The sequence below is a fragment of the Oculina patagonica genome, chromosome 9, assembly GCF_052425735.1.
Source record: "Oculina patagonica isolate OP01 chromosome 9, crgOcupat, whole genome shotgun sequence".
NCBI classification, from domain to species: domain Eukaryota; kingdom Metazoa; phylum Cnidaria; class Anthozoa; order Scleractinia; family Oculinidae; genus Oculina; species Oculina patagonica.
In genome coordinates this window covers 11,080,429-11,093,826 of record NC_135766.1, presented here as the reverse complement: position 1 = coordinate 11,093,826, position 13,398 = coordinate 11,080,429, and the positions used below count along the sequence as shown (strand labels likewise).

General features: G+C 38.4%; 2 protein-coding genes and 1 pseudogene across 2 annotated transcripts; 1 reads left to right on the top strand and 2 right to left on the bottom strand.

The window, feature by feature from the left end:
- The first annotated feature begins 3,530 nt into the window (after nucleotides 1–3,530).
- LOC144665919 (P2X purinoceptor 7-like) lies at nucleotides 3,531–4,701 on the top strand. Its single transcript, XM_078527201.1, has 2 exons — nucleotides 3,531–3,785; nucleotides 4,243–4,701. Exons 1-2 carry the CDS (start codon nucleotides 3,589–3,591, stop codon nucleotides 4,658–4,660), a joined length of 615 nt encoding a protein of 204 aa, XP_078383327.1. The 5' UTR covers nucleotides 3,531–3,588; the 3' UTR covers nucleotides 4,661–4,701.
- Nucleotides 4,702–5,403: 702 nt separating this feature from the next.
- Nucleotides 5,404–8,226, bottom strand: LOC144665918 (uncharacterized; annotated as a pseudogene).
- Nucleotides 8,227–10,210: 1,984 nt separating this feature from the next.
- Nucleotides 10,211–11,302, bottom strand: LOC144664937 (putative G-protein coupled receptor 19). The gene has a single exon (XM_078526133.1). It carries the CDS (start codon nucleotides 11,300–11,302, stop codon nucleotides 10,211–10,213), a length of 1,092 nt encoding a protein of 363 aa, XP_078382259.1.
- Nucleotides 11,303–13,398: the final 2,096 nt, after the last annotated feature.

Sequence of the window (13,398 nt, the reverse complement as noted above, 5' to 3'; positions counted from 1 at the left end):
CTTCATCAATGTCGTTCCACATGCTAATGGCAATTTATTGAAAAAAACTTGTATTGCAAAAACCGATCGACATTAAACGTGAAAATGTCATTCATTTTGCCCGACTATGTCAAGTAATCATTTCAAAAATTCCTTTTTTTGCAACAAAGAATGCCGAGGCTCGAGCATTTCTAACTTTGTCGTGATTGGCAACTCTTTGACAGAATGAAGAGAAGCACTCGCTTTTTTACGTTACAAACAACACCACTTTAAATGAATCATTTTAAATTTATGCGCAACGAGAGTATCTTTTTTGTTAGCATCAATCGAAATAATTAAATGATTTAAACTCAAGGGAATTTTATTGTTCTTAAAATTGGCAAGTTGTTCTTCCGCAGATCTTCTGCTAAATCGGAAAAGCCTAACGAATTACAGTGGGAGACTCCCTTATACCGTTAACCACAGAAAAGACATGTTTTGTTCATTGGAAAGATTAGTAAATTAGGAGCTATTGCTCAAAGGTGAAAAATGTGAGGCAAGAGCTTACTAAAGACTTTACAGAAGACATATACAAGCTCATTTTGTCTGGTCACGTTTGCTTCAAGTTAAAAGCCTACCAAGCAAATATTTAGTCGAGATGCTTTATTCTGAATTGAAAGCAAACACGCAAACAAAAAGGAAACTTCTTTAAAACAAGAAACCTTAAGCTTTTGAAAAATGTAATATAGTAGTTGTGACTTTCACAGAAATAACACTGGAAATCTAGTAACTTTAGTTGGAAACGATGGGTTAGCCGTTTAAAGTATTCCAGTGAAGTGCGATGAGAGACTACCTTCCTATACGTTAATAAAACCACAGAAATAAAGAGAGGTTTATTTCAATGCAAAGGTGAAAACTTAGTTCCAAAGATAACTTTTCAAACCGCGAATAACATACTTGGTCTGCCTTTGGTGATCGATGCAGCCATAACTTAAATCTTAAATTCTTTTTAACAGGTTCACGATCACTTGACGAAACTGTAAACGAGAAAGGTTGTCGGAAGAAAGCACAAAAGCGCACGCGACAAGACCGAAAGGTAGAATGGGTAGAAGTTGAGAGCTACTGCACGTGCGAATTTGCATGTTTTCTTTCTCTTCAGACACGTCGAAACAGGGTACTTTTAGCCACGCTGAGTTTAAAAAAAAATTTCAAAACTCAGACATATGCGACAATAAAATTAAAGCTTCAGAAAAAGGCCTCCTGCGAGGAAAAACAAAATCGTCACGTGCAAAAATACAAACTTTAGGCCAATATGCAAAATTCAAGTGAATACCCAGACAACCTTTCGGTCTTGTCGCGTGCACTTTTGTGCTTTTTTTCCCACAACATTTCTCGAATTAGCTGTAAATGAATGTAAAAGCTAATGCATGTTGCTCCGGATTGTAAATTTCTCACGATTGTCCTTTTAAAAAGTTTTTTTTAATAAAGAATGGAAATCATAGTGTTTTTAACAAGTGCGATAAATCAGCTTGATGTTAAAAGTTAGCCGAACGATGCTGGAAGTGCCTTGAAGCTTTAATTTCACAAAACTGAAATGCGAAATATTATTTTCATCCCGAAACACCAAAAACGGCCAGTTTGAAACTTAAAATGTACTTCGAGGTTCTTTTATGAAAACGCAACCACGTAGATTCAGCTTAATGCTTATGGGCTCCCGCCTTAAAAGAATCAAATGAGTTCCTTACACGGGGAACACAAAATGGGGATTTTTTGGCCCTTGTGATGAGATGCCACCACCACGTAGATTAACCATTATTTTTACTCCAGAAATACCAAAACCGGCCAGTTTGAAACTTAAAATGCACCTGGCATTTGTCCGTAAGATTTGTATTGGTATTTCATCATCGTTACACCAGTAATGTTGACGAACAAAGAATAACTGGTACAACCCTAAATAGATTTTACCAATCAAATTGAAATCTCTATGAAGTCCAAAATTACTTGTCATTTTTACACTAAAAGAAGTCACATGTACCGTATTATTGACCTTTTGAGACAAAAGCTTTTTTTCTATGGGTAAAAGTTTCCCTTTTTGATTTATCTCCGTGCGTCAAGTCGACAAAAGATATACGACTTTCAATTCTTAACAAAGTGTTAGAGCCCCCTTCAATCGACATAATGCGTTTAATAATTAGTTCTTATTAAGCGAGCAGGAGTTATGGAAGAATCTGGACCGAGATTGAGCGAGAGCAGAGGTCTGTGCCTACTACTTCGCTCAAGATTCTCCCAACGACGGGGCTCTTTTAATAAAATATTATTATACGGTCAAACTAGATTAATGAGGCCAGTTCGCAATGACACGGTTTTGCTTGCTAATTAAACCTAGAAAGCAAAACAAACGAGCGACAGCAACTTTTAAACACACTTTATTAAGCTTACAACACTTTCGAGTTTAAGTCGTCCATACATTGAACGATAAATATGTACAGTATTTAAATAAAGATGACGAAAGAGTCTGGAGAGATCAATGCAAGGAGACGGACACCTTTCAAAATGCCTTCATATATACCTTGCCTATGGTCTACGACAGGGGCCAACCCGGTTAAAAGTAACAATCCATGTTTCTACAGCAACTTGGAAATTAATCAAAGAAATTCATTTGGATACTTTATTTTTCCATAACACTTCCTAAAAGGTATACAGAAACCGTTAATAGCACGAAAACGCTTCTTTGATATTTCACAAAATATATGTAAAAAGAGAATTCTTCTTAACCCTTTTCAGACCGGTGGGGGGGGGGGGGGCTTTTGAGGCCCGCGTCGACTTTGAACTTTTATAACTTTTTTAAGATTTAACCAAACGCTGCCAAACTTTCTGAGTTTTCCTAAAATTTATCTGGCAATAATTAGGTAGGGTTGGATGATGTGTCAGGAACTTGACATCACCATGGCAACGGCATTTTGACAGGCATGTTTTCCTAAATTTGTAATGTTGCGTGTTTCTGTTAATAAAAATCAACTTAAATGAAATTATTTTTTACATTTTTACGGGTTTAAAGCACATTTTTATTTATTTTGAGTACTTTGCAGTGATCTTGGGTGGTTTTGTGGCAAAAAATTAAAATCCAAGATGGCGGATCCAAGATGGCGGCTGTTTGACATCATGATGTAATTGTCACGTGATGTGACGTCACCATCCCACGTGACGTACACCAAAAGAAAGAGTTTCGGACATACAATACATCCTATAAGTTTTATCGTGATTGCTTAAATATTCTGTCTGAGAAGGTCCAAAAAAGCCCGGTCTGAGTAGGGTTAAGATGCTTATAAAAACCTCAAGTTTACTTTAAAGGGGAACTTTGGTGCCAAAATCGACTTTTTTCAAGAAAAAGGCCTCCTATTTTCCTCATGAATTGTGTTAGTTTTAAGGTGAAATCGTACAAGATACCTCAGAAATTTTACGTTGAAGTGAGCTTGAAATTCGTTTAGAAATCCGCCATCTTTGAAGTTTATCGAATGTTCATAAATCGGTCAGCGGATGAAGAATGACGTCAGATCGTCAAAGCTTCGAGCGTCCTTCTAGCTGTGTACTTTAAAACAGCACGCCTTCGCGGCCGCCTTTGCTTAAATCATGTCTTCTTCGTCTTCCGACACGGGCTCGGCCTCTCATAATTTCGAAGAAACCCTAGCGGAATGCGTTGGAATTCAGCCCTACCAATTCGAACCGCGTTTTACCACGAATGAAGGTCAAAGCTCTTCCGGCGAAGAAGAAATGGAGAGTGATCTCGAAGAAGAGAGAAACCCTCGTTTGGAAAATTCAGATGACTGGTAGGTAGCGACTTCTTGTATGATTTCATCCGGCGCAACATTTTTCGTTGGCAGTCGATTTTCTCTTGAAAAATTAAGTTACCATTACAATCGAGGAAAAAACATGTTTGTGAAATGTTTGTTTATCTGTGCATCGGTGTTCGTGCTTTGCCATAAGCTGCGAAGTAAGATTGTTGCTGATATCTGTGAATGTAATAAAATAAATCGGACAGGATGATTGCTGTTCCTTTTTGTATGTTTGCTTGTCTTGTAGTCCTTTTAACAACTATAAAAACTTGAGTCGAAATTGAATGCAATGTGTCGGGAATGTGAGTTATGAAATGCGACACCCAAGCTACTCGTTCGCCTCGCATGTTTGTTTACTTTTCGTTCGCACCAAGTATTGTACATGTACAAGCTTATTTCTACTAAACTTTAACGATCTTAAGGCAGTTTCATTTACCCCACCACTAAATAGGTGTACCTGTGGCAATTGTCAGGTCATGGGAAGAGCGGAGGCTTGCGTTTGCTGCCGAGAAATTGAGGCAGTTCAAAACAAAAACACCGAAGCTGTGACTAGCGGTGAATGTGCAGGGCAACCCCAATGTATTACTCAACACCCTGGGTTCCGTGCAGTTTGCTTAAATAGATGGGTGCTTCAAGTTGCCTGGTACCAATACAAACAGCAGTATAAAGCTGCCTACGAAGGGCGAGAAGACAAGCTTTATCGGCATGTAGCATATAGGCAGCTTGCTCGATGGTGTTGGGGGATTTTGGGGAAAGAAATTCGAGTTGTGCTTCCGGCCTGTGCAGTTATGTGCATCCGAAATTTTTTCCCTCCACCGGGACCAGAGGATGACTTTGTATTTGAAGGGTTTCGTTATGCAGATGAGTGACTTTGTCTTGGCTCTGTAAAGTTCAATACGCATTTAATTTTATTTGTGCCAACTGTTGAAATTGTGATCTTGATCGAGAGACAGTTGATATATTAAATTAACTTGCATATAAATTTTAATAGTCCTACGTCCTGTAGTGTTTGTTTTCGAAGGCAATCTTGTGATAAAGCCTAAGGAACCTGAGGTTGCTATACTATGAATTTTGGACGACTTTGTTGCACTCAGTATGTTGAAAGTATTCTTTTTATTGACAGACCCAGTAAATTGTATGTTTAGCAATTAATGGTTTAATTTCAATTCTGAAACAAGAAATTTATGGTATAACAACTTATTTAGAACAGCAGTTTACTCTTCTTGTTTTTAGTTGTACTCAAAATAATCTCAATGTTCATGTGGGGCTTACTGTTCTATGTGAATTAAATTATTGCACTTTGGTTGTGACACAGGCGGGTATTTTTTGCAGGTTGCAGCCTTTTTATTCCTTGTTTTTTTACTTCAACTCAAATGAAAGGGTTCAACCTGCAAAAAATGCCTGTCTTTGTGACACTACTTTTCTTCCAACTAAAAATAAATGCATATGATACAGATAGTCTTAATTTCTTGCCAGCCAACAACTTAAAAAGTTATCAGCTTGTGAAAGTACATTACATATATTGTTGGTATGTAAAAACACTGTCATTTTATTTTGTGATCATAAAAAAATGAATGACGTGTTAACAACAATTATGCAAAATCTGCTAAGCTGGACATAACATAACATGTTCTTGTCATACAAGGTATCAAAAGGCAAGCAGTTTTGCAAAGTAGATTATATAAGCTTACAGCCTTTAACCATTTCACCTAATGTTGTTGTCGCTCGTGCACTGTAAATTAAAATATACAAATTCAGTCATATATACAATATATATTTTCCCTGTACATGCATGGAGCAATTTGTTTTTCTGTTATCATACAGTATTGATGTGGATTTGGCTTTAATACACAAAATTTTATTTTTGTTTTCCAATTTGTAAAATTGGTTCGAAGAATAGGTTTTGCTTTATATGCAAGCTTTCGCACCACTATGGGCAAGACTTATAATACAATAAAGTGATTTTTGGTGCTGACCAGTGGATTGCCAGAATTCGTTCTAAACAGTAACTTCTAAACCAGTGCCAGTGGTCAAGTGGTCAATACCAAGAGTCACCAAATAATAAAAGAAAAATGTAAACTGCTAACACCAAAGGCAATACTATTTTCATGTATTGAATCTTGAGCGATGTTGTTGAATTAGGTCTGCCTTTAGTGGTGCTGGCTTTGAGGCAATGTTCCTTGGTAAATGGACAGGTACAGGCTGGGCAGCTGCATTCCCTTCCTCACAACGCTTTATAACTTGAGATAGAAGATCTGACAAGTAGTGGTAGGATTTCTTCTCAGTTATGGGCTTCACAACCCAACGCTTGTTTGCTTTCGGAAAGCATAACTTGTAGCGTGCCTCACCTGCCCGTTCTCCCGACTGCACTTGAGCTTGAATGCGGCCAGTGTTTGCATTGTTATCAAGTGCAGCCAGTTGGGTCCTAGCCACCATGCCCTGATACGAAAAATGCTCACGTTTGGAGCAGTACTTGAGCATCATGGAGTGATACACTTCAAGTTTACCAGTGTGACAGAAGTCAGTTAGCTTTGCCAGATCCTTAAGAAGTTTAGTGTTCAGTACCACCTCCTCTAAAGCTAAGTGAGCTTGGGTACCAGGCTTAAGCCAACAAATATTCTTAGCTTCAGAGGATGAAATGCGCCTGTGGCAGCACTGGTGGAAATGGGTGTTTCCTGATCACTTGTGCTTGTTGGTAATGTGATCCAAGACCGACCTCCATTTTTCACGCAAAATATTAACATTACCATCGCAGGTTGCAGCAGACCACCACAGGTGATTGGAAATGGACTGTATCCAAGGAGACAGCTCCTCACAACCCTTTTGTTTGGCCTTGTTGGTGAGCTTCTTAACCACCCACTTTGACAGATGCCAGACATCATACTGGTGGTTGATATGTGGGTGGTTCCTGGCCATACAACTGGTGATGGTCACATGGCGGTCTGTTGCAATCCTGCTGATGGTAACATCCTTGCTTTCAAGCAACTCTATGCATCTGGAGAAACCCTCTTTCTCCATAGCATTCGATGATGTAACCTCCGAAACTTGGACCACATTAAACGCCACCACATTACCAGTGTCTTCTTCCATTAATGTGTATGTTCCATATTTAGCGGAGTGACCTGGACTGTCACAACGCCCATCGCCATCAAGGTTAACAACCTCCTTGGCACAAAGCATTTCAATTTGCCTTCTGCTTTCAGCCTCCCATGCTTCATTGATGACAGGGAACAAATACTTTTGCTGTGTGTCATAGAAGACACTTTCACTAAAAAATTGGAGGTTGAAACATGAGGCAAAGCGACTGATGGCAGCAAAGGTGTTACCTGTAAATAGAATCGAGGCTGCCAACAGGAGGTTTCCTAGTGGTTTTCTTTTTACCACTGGTTGGGAATCCCAATTGATGGTATGGCCACTGTGGCAGGTCAACTTAACTGATAGCATGCTACCAGTTGTCTTCCTCTCATGTTGGGCTATTATATCTCCACACTCAGGGCACCTTTTCAGCAATGTAGAGAGGCATGAATCGAAGACAATAAATTTTTTTTCACTGTCTTGAGTGCTGGAGTCCCCCTCAAATTCCTCTTCAGATAGAATGTTGTCATCTTCTTTTGTGAGTTTTTCATCATAAGGTAATTGCCAATTGGGATCCTGGTCCTCATCGTCCTTACCACAATCATCATCATCATCATCATCACCATCATCGCTCTCATTATCACAGCCATCATTCTCAGTATTACTAACTTCTACTTCATGCATTGGGGGTGGGGATGCTGCATTAAAGCTGTCATCCTCATATGAAGGGAAAATCAAAGGAGGGGGGACTTGCATGGCATAGGAATGATCATTTTTAATTTTCCATTCTTCTGCATTTGCATGGAAGAGTACTGGAAGAGGTTGGTCATTGTTTGACATCACTGTCACATGTACATTAGGACGTGCAATTGCTTCATTCTTATCTGTTTGCGTTGCCACATTTTTGAGGGTTATGGGATCGAAACAGCACTGGGTTCCAACATCATACATCCATGGGCATGCACAACAGGGTTGTGAAATGTTGTCAACAAGGATGGGTTCCTCGATACTAATTTCTTCAACTGGGGATGTGTTTTCATCGTTACTGGCAGCCAGTAATAGTTCTGCAGCAGCCTAATAAACAAATGAAAATGTAGTTTTGAATGGGAACCAAGCAGAATTATTGAGCTCATCCCATTTTCTTCGTTTCGTGACCTTTCGTGACTAACCCAAAAGTGGCATTAGTTACAAAACCGAGGAGTAAATAATTCCTCTCAAGTTCATTGGAAGGTAGTAAGTACCTTAAACAGAAAGCAAAAAGGCATATGGCGTTTTTAGTAGATGATTGAATGATTGCCAAATCACATGAAATAAGATGTAAATTGAAACCACAAGACTAAAGCAAAGGGGCAAGGTTGAAGTTTATTTAGGAAACATACGAGGGTTAAAATGAGTAACTGCTCGTTGTCACACTGATCCGTCAGAACGATTTGTCACAAAAACAGTCAACAAATAAATTTCGTGAATATGAACGACATGAACGTATGAAGAAACAAATCACTCGTGAAAAGGTATCTTTCTGTAGCGAGGATGAACGTATGAACAGTACACAAAAAGAAATCACTAACTTCTTGTTGCCTCCGTCGTTCGAGGCGATTTTCGCTTGACAATCGAGGTTTTTTGGCCTCTGGAGAGTACTTAAATTCGGACGGTATAGCGCCCTCCTTCAGATGGCGTTTACTCTTCTGGCCCGTCATCTGCGATCGAAGATCCAACTCAAAACAGCTTGGCAAGAAGTGGTCGCTGCAAACATAGCTGTATTTTACTGGCGGCATATTCGAACGTCGTATCCTCTCTAGCCATGCTTTCCTTCGCAGTTTGTCCGATGGAATCTTGTGGTAGCTTACGTCTGTTGTCTTTGCTGAATAATTGGTACATCCAGGGACACAGCAGTTCACCATTTTCGAAGAAACACTTAAGAAAGCTAGCCAAATAAAAATATATGAAGACACGTAGCGGAAAATAAGAGCGAACCGAGCGAAACTATAGTAGGGTTTGAAGATCCCGCGAAAAAGCTTTTGACGTTCATACGTCACATCGTACTGCTGGCCAACATAACGCGGCTCATATTCTTCCAAGATGGCGGAACTCTAATCGCATTTTTCACTCGCCTTTCAGGTAAAATATATAGGTTAAAATGAACGATCTGAAGAAACGGTTTTCAAAAAAAGAATTAGGAAATATAGGCCAAATATACCAAATAACTTCATTTTTACCCCGGAGTTCCCCTTTAATATGAAAGGTCAGTTTCCGTCTCTGTCCAGACCAGGCATGTTTATAATGCCACATAGGTCGTATCGTATTGGACTTCCCTTACAGTCAGTAACAAAGATATTGGTATTAACACTTATTTACTCGAGTATAAAATAATATCAAAAGTTATTTATAGAAAATTTCAGATGGTTTGCTTCTGACGTAATTAACAGTACTGATACTCTTGGAGCCACGTGCACGTGGGGCTTGGCGACGAACAATGAAGCGGAAGGAAAGGGATTAAAAACCTGGGCAGAAGCAACAGGACAGGACCGCCTGGACATGGCTGGAGGCAGAGATCTTACAACCAGTTCTCCATCGGAAGAATGGTTAAATGATGATGATGATGATGATGGTGATGATGGTAAACGCTTGGTGTAGTAATTTATTATGAGGAAACGGCTCTACAGCGACCTCAAATTTATACAACTTTCTGCAATCCGATAGCACTACTTATAAGTCTAAACAAAATTATGATTTCAGCAATACAACTGATTACGTCAACGCAAACCACCGGCTTGTCATTTATATTAGGAATTCTAAGTTTTGTGGCATTGTGGCTACTTTATGCAAGTTATCTCAAGTAAGTATATACATAGTTGAGACTTCATAACTTACTTACTTACTTACTTACTTACATATATATTCGGACCCCCTAAAGAATAAAGTTAAGTTAAAAATACCAAACCTCAATGGAATATTTGCCTTATATGATATACTGGCTATTTTCATCTATTGTTATGCAGGTGTTTATTTTCTCCCCATGTCGAGCTAGTCTTTCTATGAACTTCATATTTAAACGGTTTTTGGTTTATCGTGCACCTGCCAGTTCTCCCCCTCCCTAAAGCTTCTGGCAGGGAGCTTACCGTGAAGCAACTAAGAGTGACAAAAACAGAAAAAAATTCCCATTAAAAATGTAGAAATGATGACGAAAAACTTCATTAAAAAATGATAGGTTATTTCAACAGGCAAGATCGCAAAAAGCATTGTTATTCAAACATGAAGAAGTTTAAACTCTGTTTTGTAAATGTAAGATACATCGTGGTTAGTTACCAAAGCTTTCATGGATATTCTCTCGCTTAAGTATTCCTTTAACAAGGGCTTCCTTGTGGTTGCATCTTTACACCTACTACCCCTGCCGGAATGGCCTGGTTATGAGTAAAGAATCTCAACATGAACTTTCTCTTCAAAAAGGTGCGGAAATCTTTCATTTGCACAAGGTGTATTGCTACGTTGATAGCACTGTTTGAGAGAGCCATTATGACACTCACAGTGCGGATGACGTGGTCTGTTTCAAAATCCATCTTTGGCTGAGCTACCATGTGGTAGATAGCATAAGTAACGTACAAAAGATAAGGAGTAACAAATGCAAAAGTAAGAGCAACAACAGTATATATACCACGTATCCTAGCAACCCTAATCGCTGACCTGATACCATTATCTCGCCGAACATCGATGGTTCTCCTTGCTCGTGTCCACAAAGTTATGATAAGAGATATATTTAGTTTAATTAGAATACAACTTGGTATTATGTATTGCAAAAAAAATAAGGTAATCCTGAACTTTAAATATTGATTATTGGGTCTGCAAAGCACCGTGTAATGTGTATCGTTTATATCATATCTTAACCCTTCGCGTGTGGCGGCAGGAAATATAGCAAACACAAACCCTGCTAACCAAGCAAACAATACTATTCTTTTCACGGTAGAATGACTAAACGTGCGAGGAACTTGACGAGTTGAAAAATATTTCCCAAAGCTTATTACCAGCAGGTTGTTAATGGTGATACAAGGAAACAGGATGACCAAATACCGTCCAATTTTACAGCCCCAGCCTCTTTGCAACACATCAAGATACAATTGGAGGCTCACATATGGAAGTGAAATTACACTTGATAGGACATCTGAAATGGCTAAACTCTTAATGTAGAAATTAAAGTTCATTAAAAATGAACATGTCCTCATAAATGACTTCGCCCTATCCTTGGTCTTCAGAAAGAGTAGTATGAGCACATTTCCTACAAAGGCTATTATCCCAATGGCAACCAGAGTCAACAGCAGTGCGAGTTTGACCGAGGGATTAATTGGTCTAAACACGTAGATTTTACCAAAAAAGTCTGTTCTGTTGTTAGGAACAGAGAAGTTGTCTGCATGAAGGCTGGTCATCACATTGGAATTATCCATTTCTGCCCTTTTCATCAACAGAGGAAATCTAAGCCGAGACAAAAGTAAACAAATTAACGAGTGGTAGTCGAATGTGTCACAGATTTGTAATGATAGTCTAAGACAGTGCATGCCACTCTAGCACCTTTGGCGTTGTATTGTATAACTATTGACTTGACAAGACGTCAATATCAATTTAGATTTGTACACCACCTTAGGTAACTGGCCCCATATATCATTTCGAGTCTATAAACTCTAAAATATACTCATCTCTTACTTTATTGAGAATCAGTTTTTCATTATCTTTTTTTTTTCATTATGTAATAAGTACAAATGAATACTTTGCTCATAAGAAATTTCCCTTTGTGTTTTAAAAATTTGAATGTGAAAATTCAGTAACATGTATGTGTAAACTGATAAGCACAGCATTAAAGATCACTACAGAGCGAAATAAAAATTCGAAAGAAACAAATCAAACCAAAAGGAAAGTTAAAATAGCAAAACGTCATGAAAGGTGAAAGCACCGTTTATACTTCAATGGAAATAAAAAAAAAAATAAATACATCATATACAGTAATAGACTGTCCACAATATATATAAATATATTTTAAAACGATAATAAGGGCCGAATCGCACTAGCGGACAAATTTTGTAACAATTGGTAGATTTCATCATTAACGTGTCACTTGTTACAGAAAACAAGTGCGAGTGCGTTTTTTGAGACCTAGAACTTGTCCAACATTTCAGGAAAACAAAGAAGCAGTTGTCTTATGATTGGTCCGCGTTGCACGCGCGATAGATGTTGTCAAACAATTGCAAAAACAAGTGCGAACGACTTGTTGGACAAGGGCAAATTTTGTCAAAACGGACAAATCATTAAAGGGGCCGAAGTCCTGCCTCAAGGCAGGACAATTCATGACAAGTCGCATTCCCATGCCCCTCGTAATGCCAGATAACAATACGTTGTTGATTGGCTATTGTGTTTGGCCCAAAGTGCACCGAAAAACAACACGCACTCAAAAGTTGTTGGGATAATATGCACCGTGATGTGGCTCTCGCTATCATAATCCAGCCGCAAAATCTTTTCGCAAGAGGCAAAGCCTATTTATAAGTGAAGTGTTTCGGCCAAATGTAAGAAGGAGAAAAGAAAAAGTTATCTTGAGACGACTCATTATTCTACTGCATGAGAACAAGCGTACTTTAAATGCGAATTGTTTTAAAGTTTTTTTACCGCGTTGTGCTGCATATTTTGATGTTTGCCAAAGACGGCCGTGTTGAGAAATGTACAGGGATGGCAGAAGCACGTGCAGAGCTATTGTACTAATAATTACACCTTTTGTTTTCTTCAAAATGTCTCTTTTGTTTTTGTAAAACATGTTATGACATTTAAAACTTGTCCGCTAGTGCGATTCGGCCCTAACTTCTTATCTATTAATGGTATTTACTGATGTGGAATATCGCGCGATTAAATGTTTTCCTCAGTTTTGCCAAGAAATAAATCAGAAATAAGACTTCACAGTATAGGACAACAGTGTTCATTAAGCTTTTTAGTTTCCGCTGAAAAAGATCAGTTTACAGAGAGAAGATAATAAGTTAAAAAGCTAAATTTCAAAATAACAGCATTCGGAGATATTATTTAAAATTTATTTAAAGGAGAAGTTCACTCCAGAATGGCCATTTATTTTCTTTACGCCAATAAAAGTTTATACAAAAATATGTTATTCACCAAAATTTCAGCTTCCAACGAGCGCTAAAACCCTACGAAATCTTTCTCTAAAGTAGCCCAAAATTCGACAACTGAACGCCGCCATCTTAGAGCTAGTAATGTATGCGTGACGTCAAAGAGCTCAGCCTGAAGTTTGAATACTCAAAACTCCTTGTTTTGTTTTGTTTGTCAAAATGCCTGTTTGTGCAGCTCCATGTTTCTCAAACAGAGCTCCAAGAGATACAAAAAACCTTTCACCGTCTTTCAATATCTAAAAAAAAATGCTCACGAATGGATTATAAGAATGGGCAGAAACGAAAAATCTCTGGCAAAGCGGACATAAATATTTTTGTGTTCCGAAAACTATACGGAAGACTGCTTCGAAGAAGATACAGTCTCCTGAGTGAAAAAA

Excerpts from the sequence above, each read along its gene's own strand:
- LOC144665919 (XM_078527201.1), top strand. The coding sequence starts at position 3,589 with ATGTCTTCTTCGTCTTCCGACACGGGCTCGGCCTCTCATAATTTCGAA. Across the intron at positions 3,786-4,242 it reads TTGGAAAATTCAGATGACTG|GTGTACCTGTGGCAATTGTC; the intron begins GTAGGTAGCGAC and ends ACCACTAAATAG.
- LOC144664937 (XM_078526133.1), bottom strand. The coding sequence starts at position 11,302 with ATGGATAATTCCAATGTGATGACCAGCCTTCATGCAGACAACTTCTCT.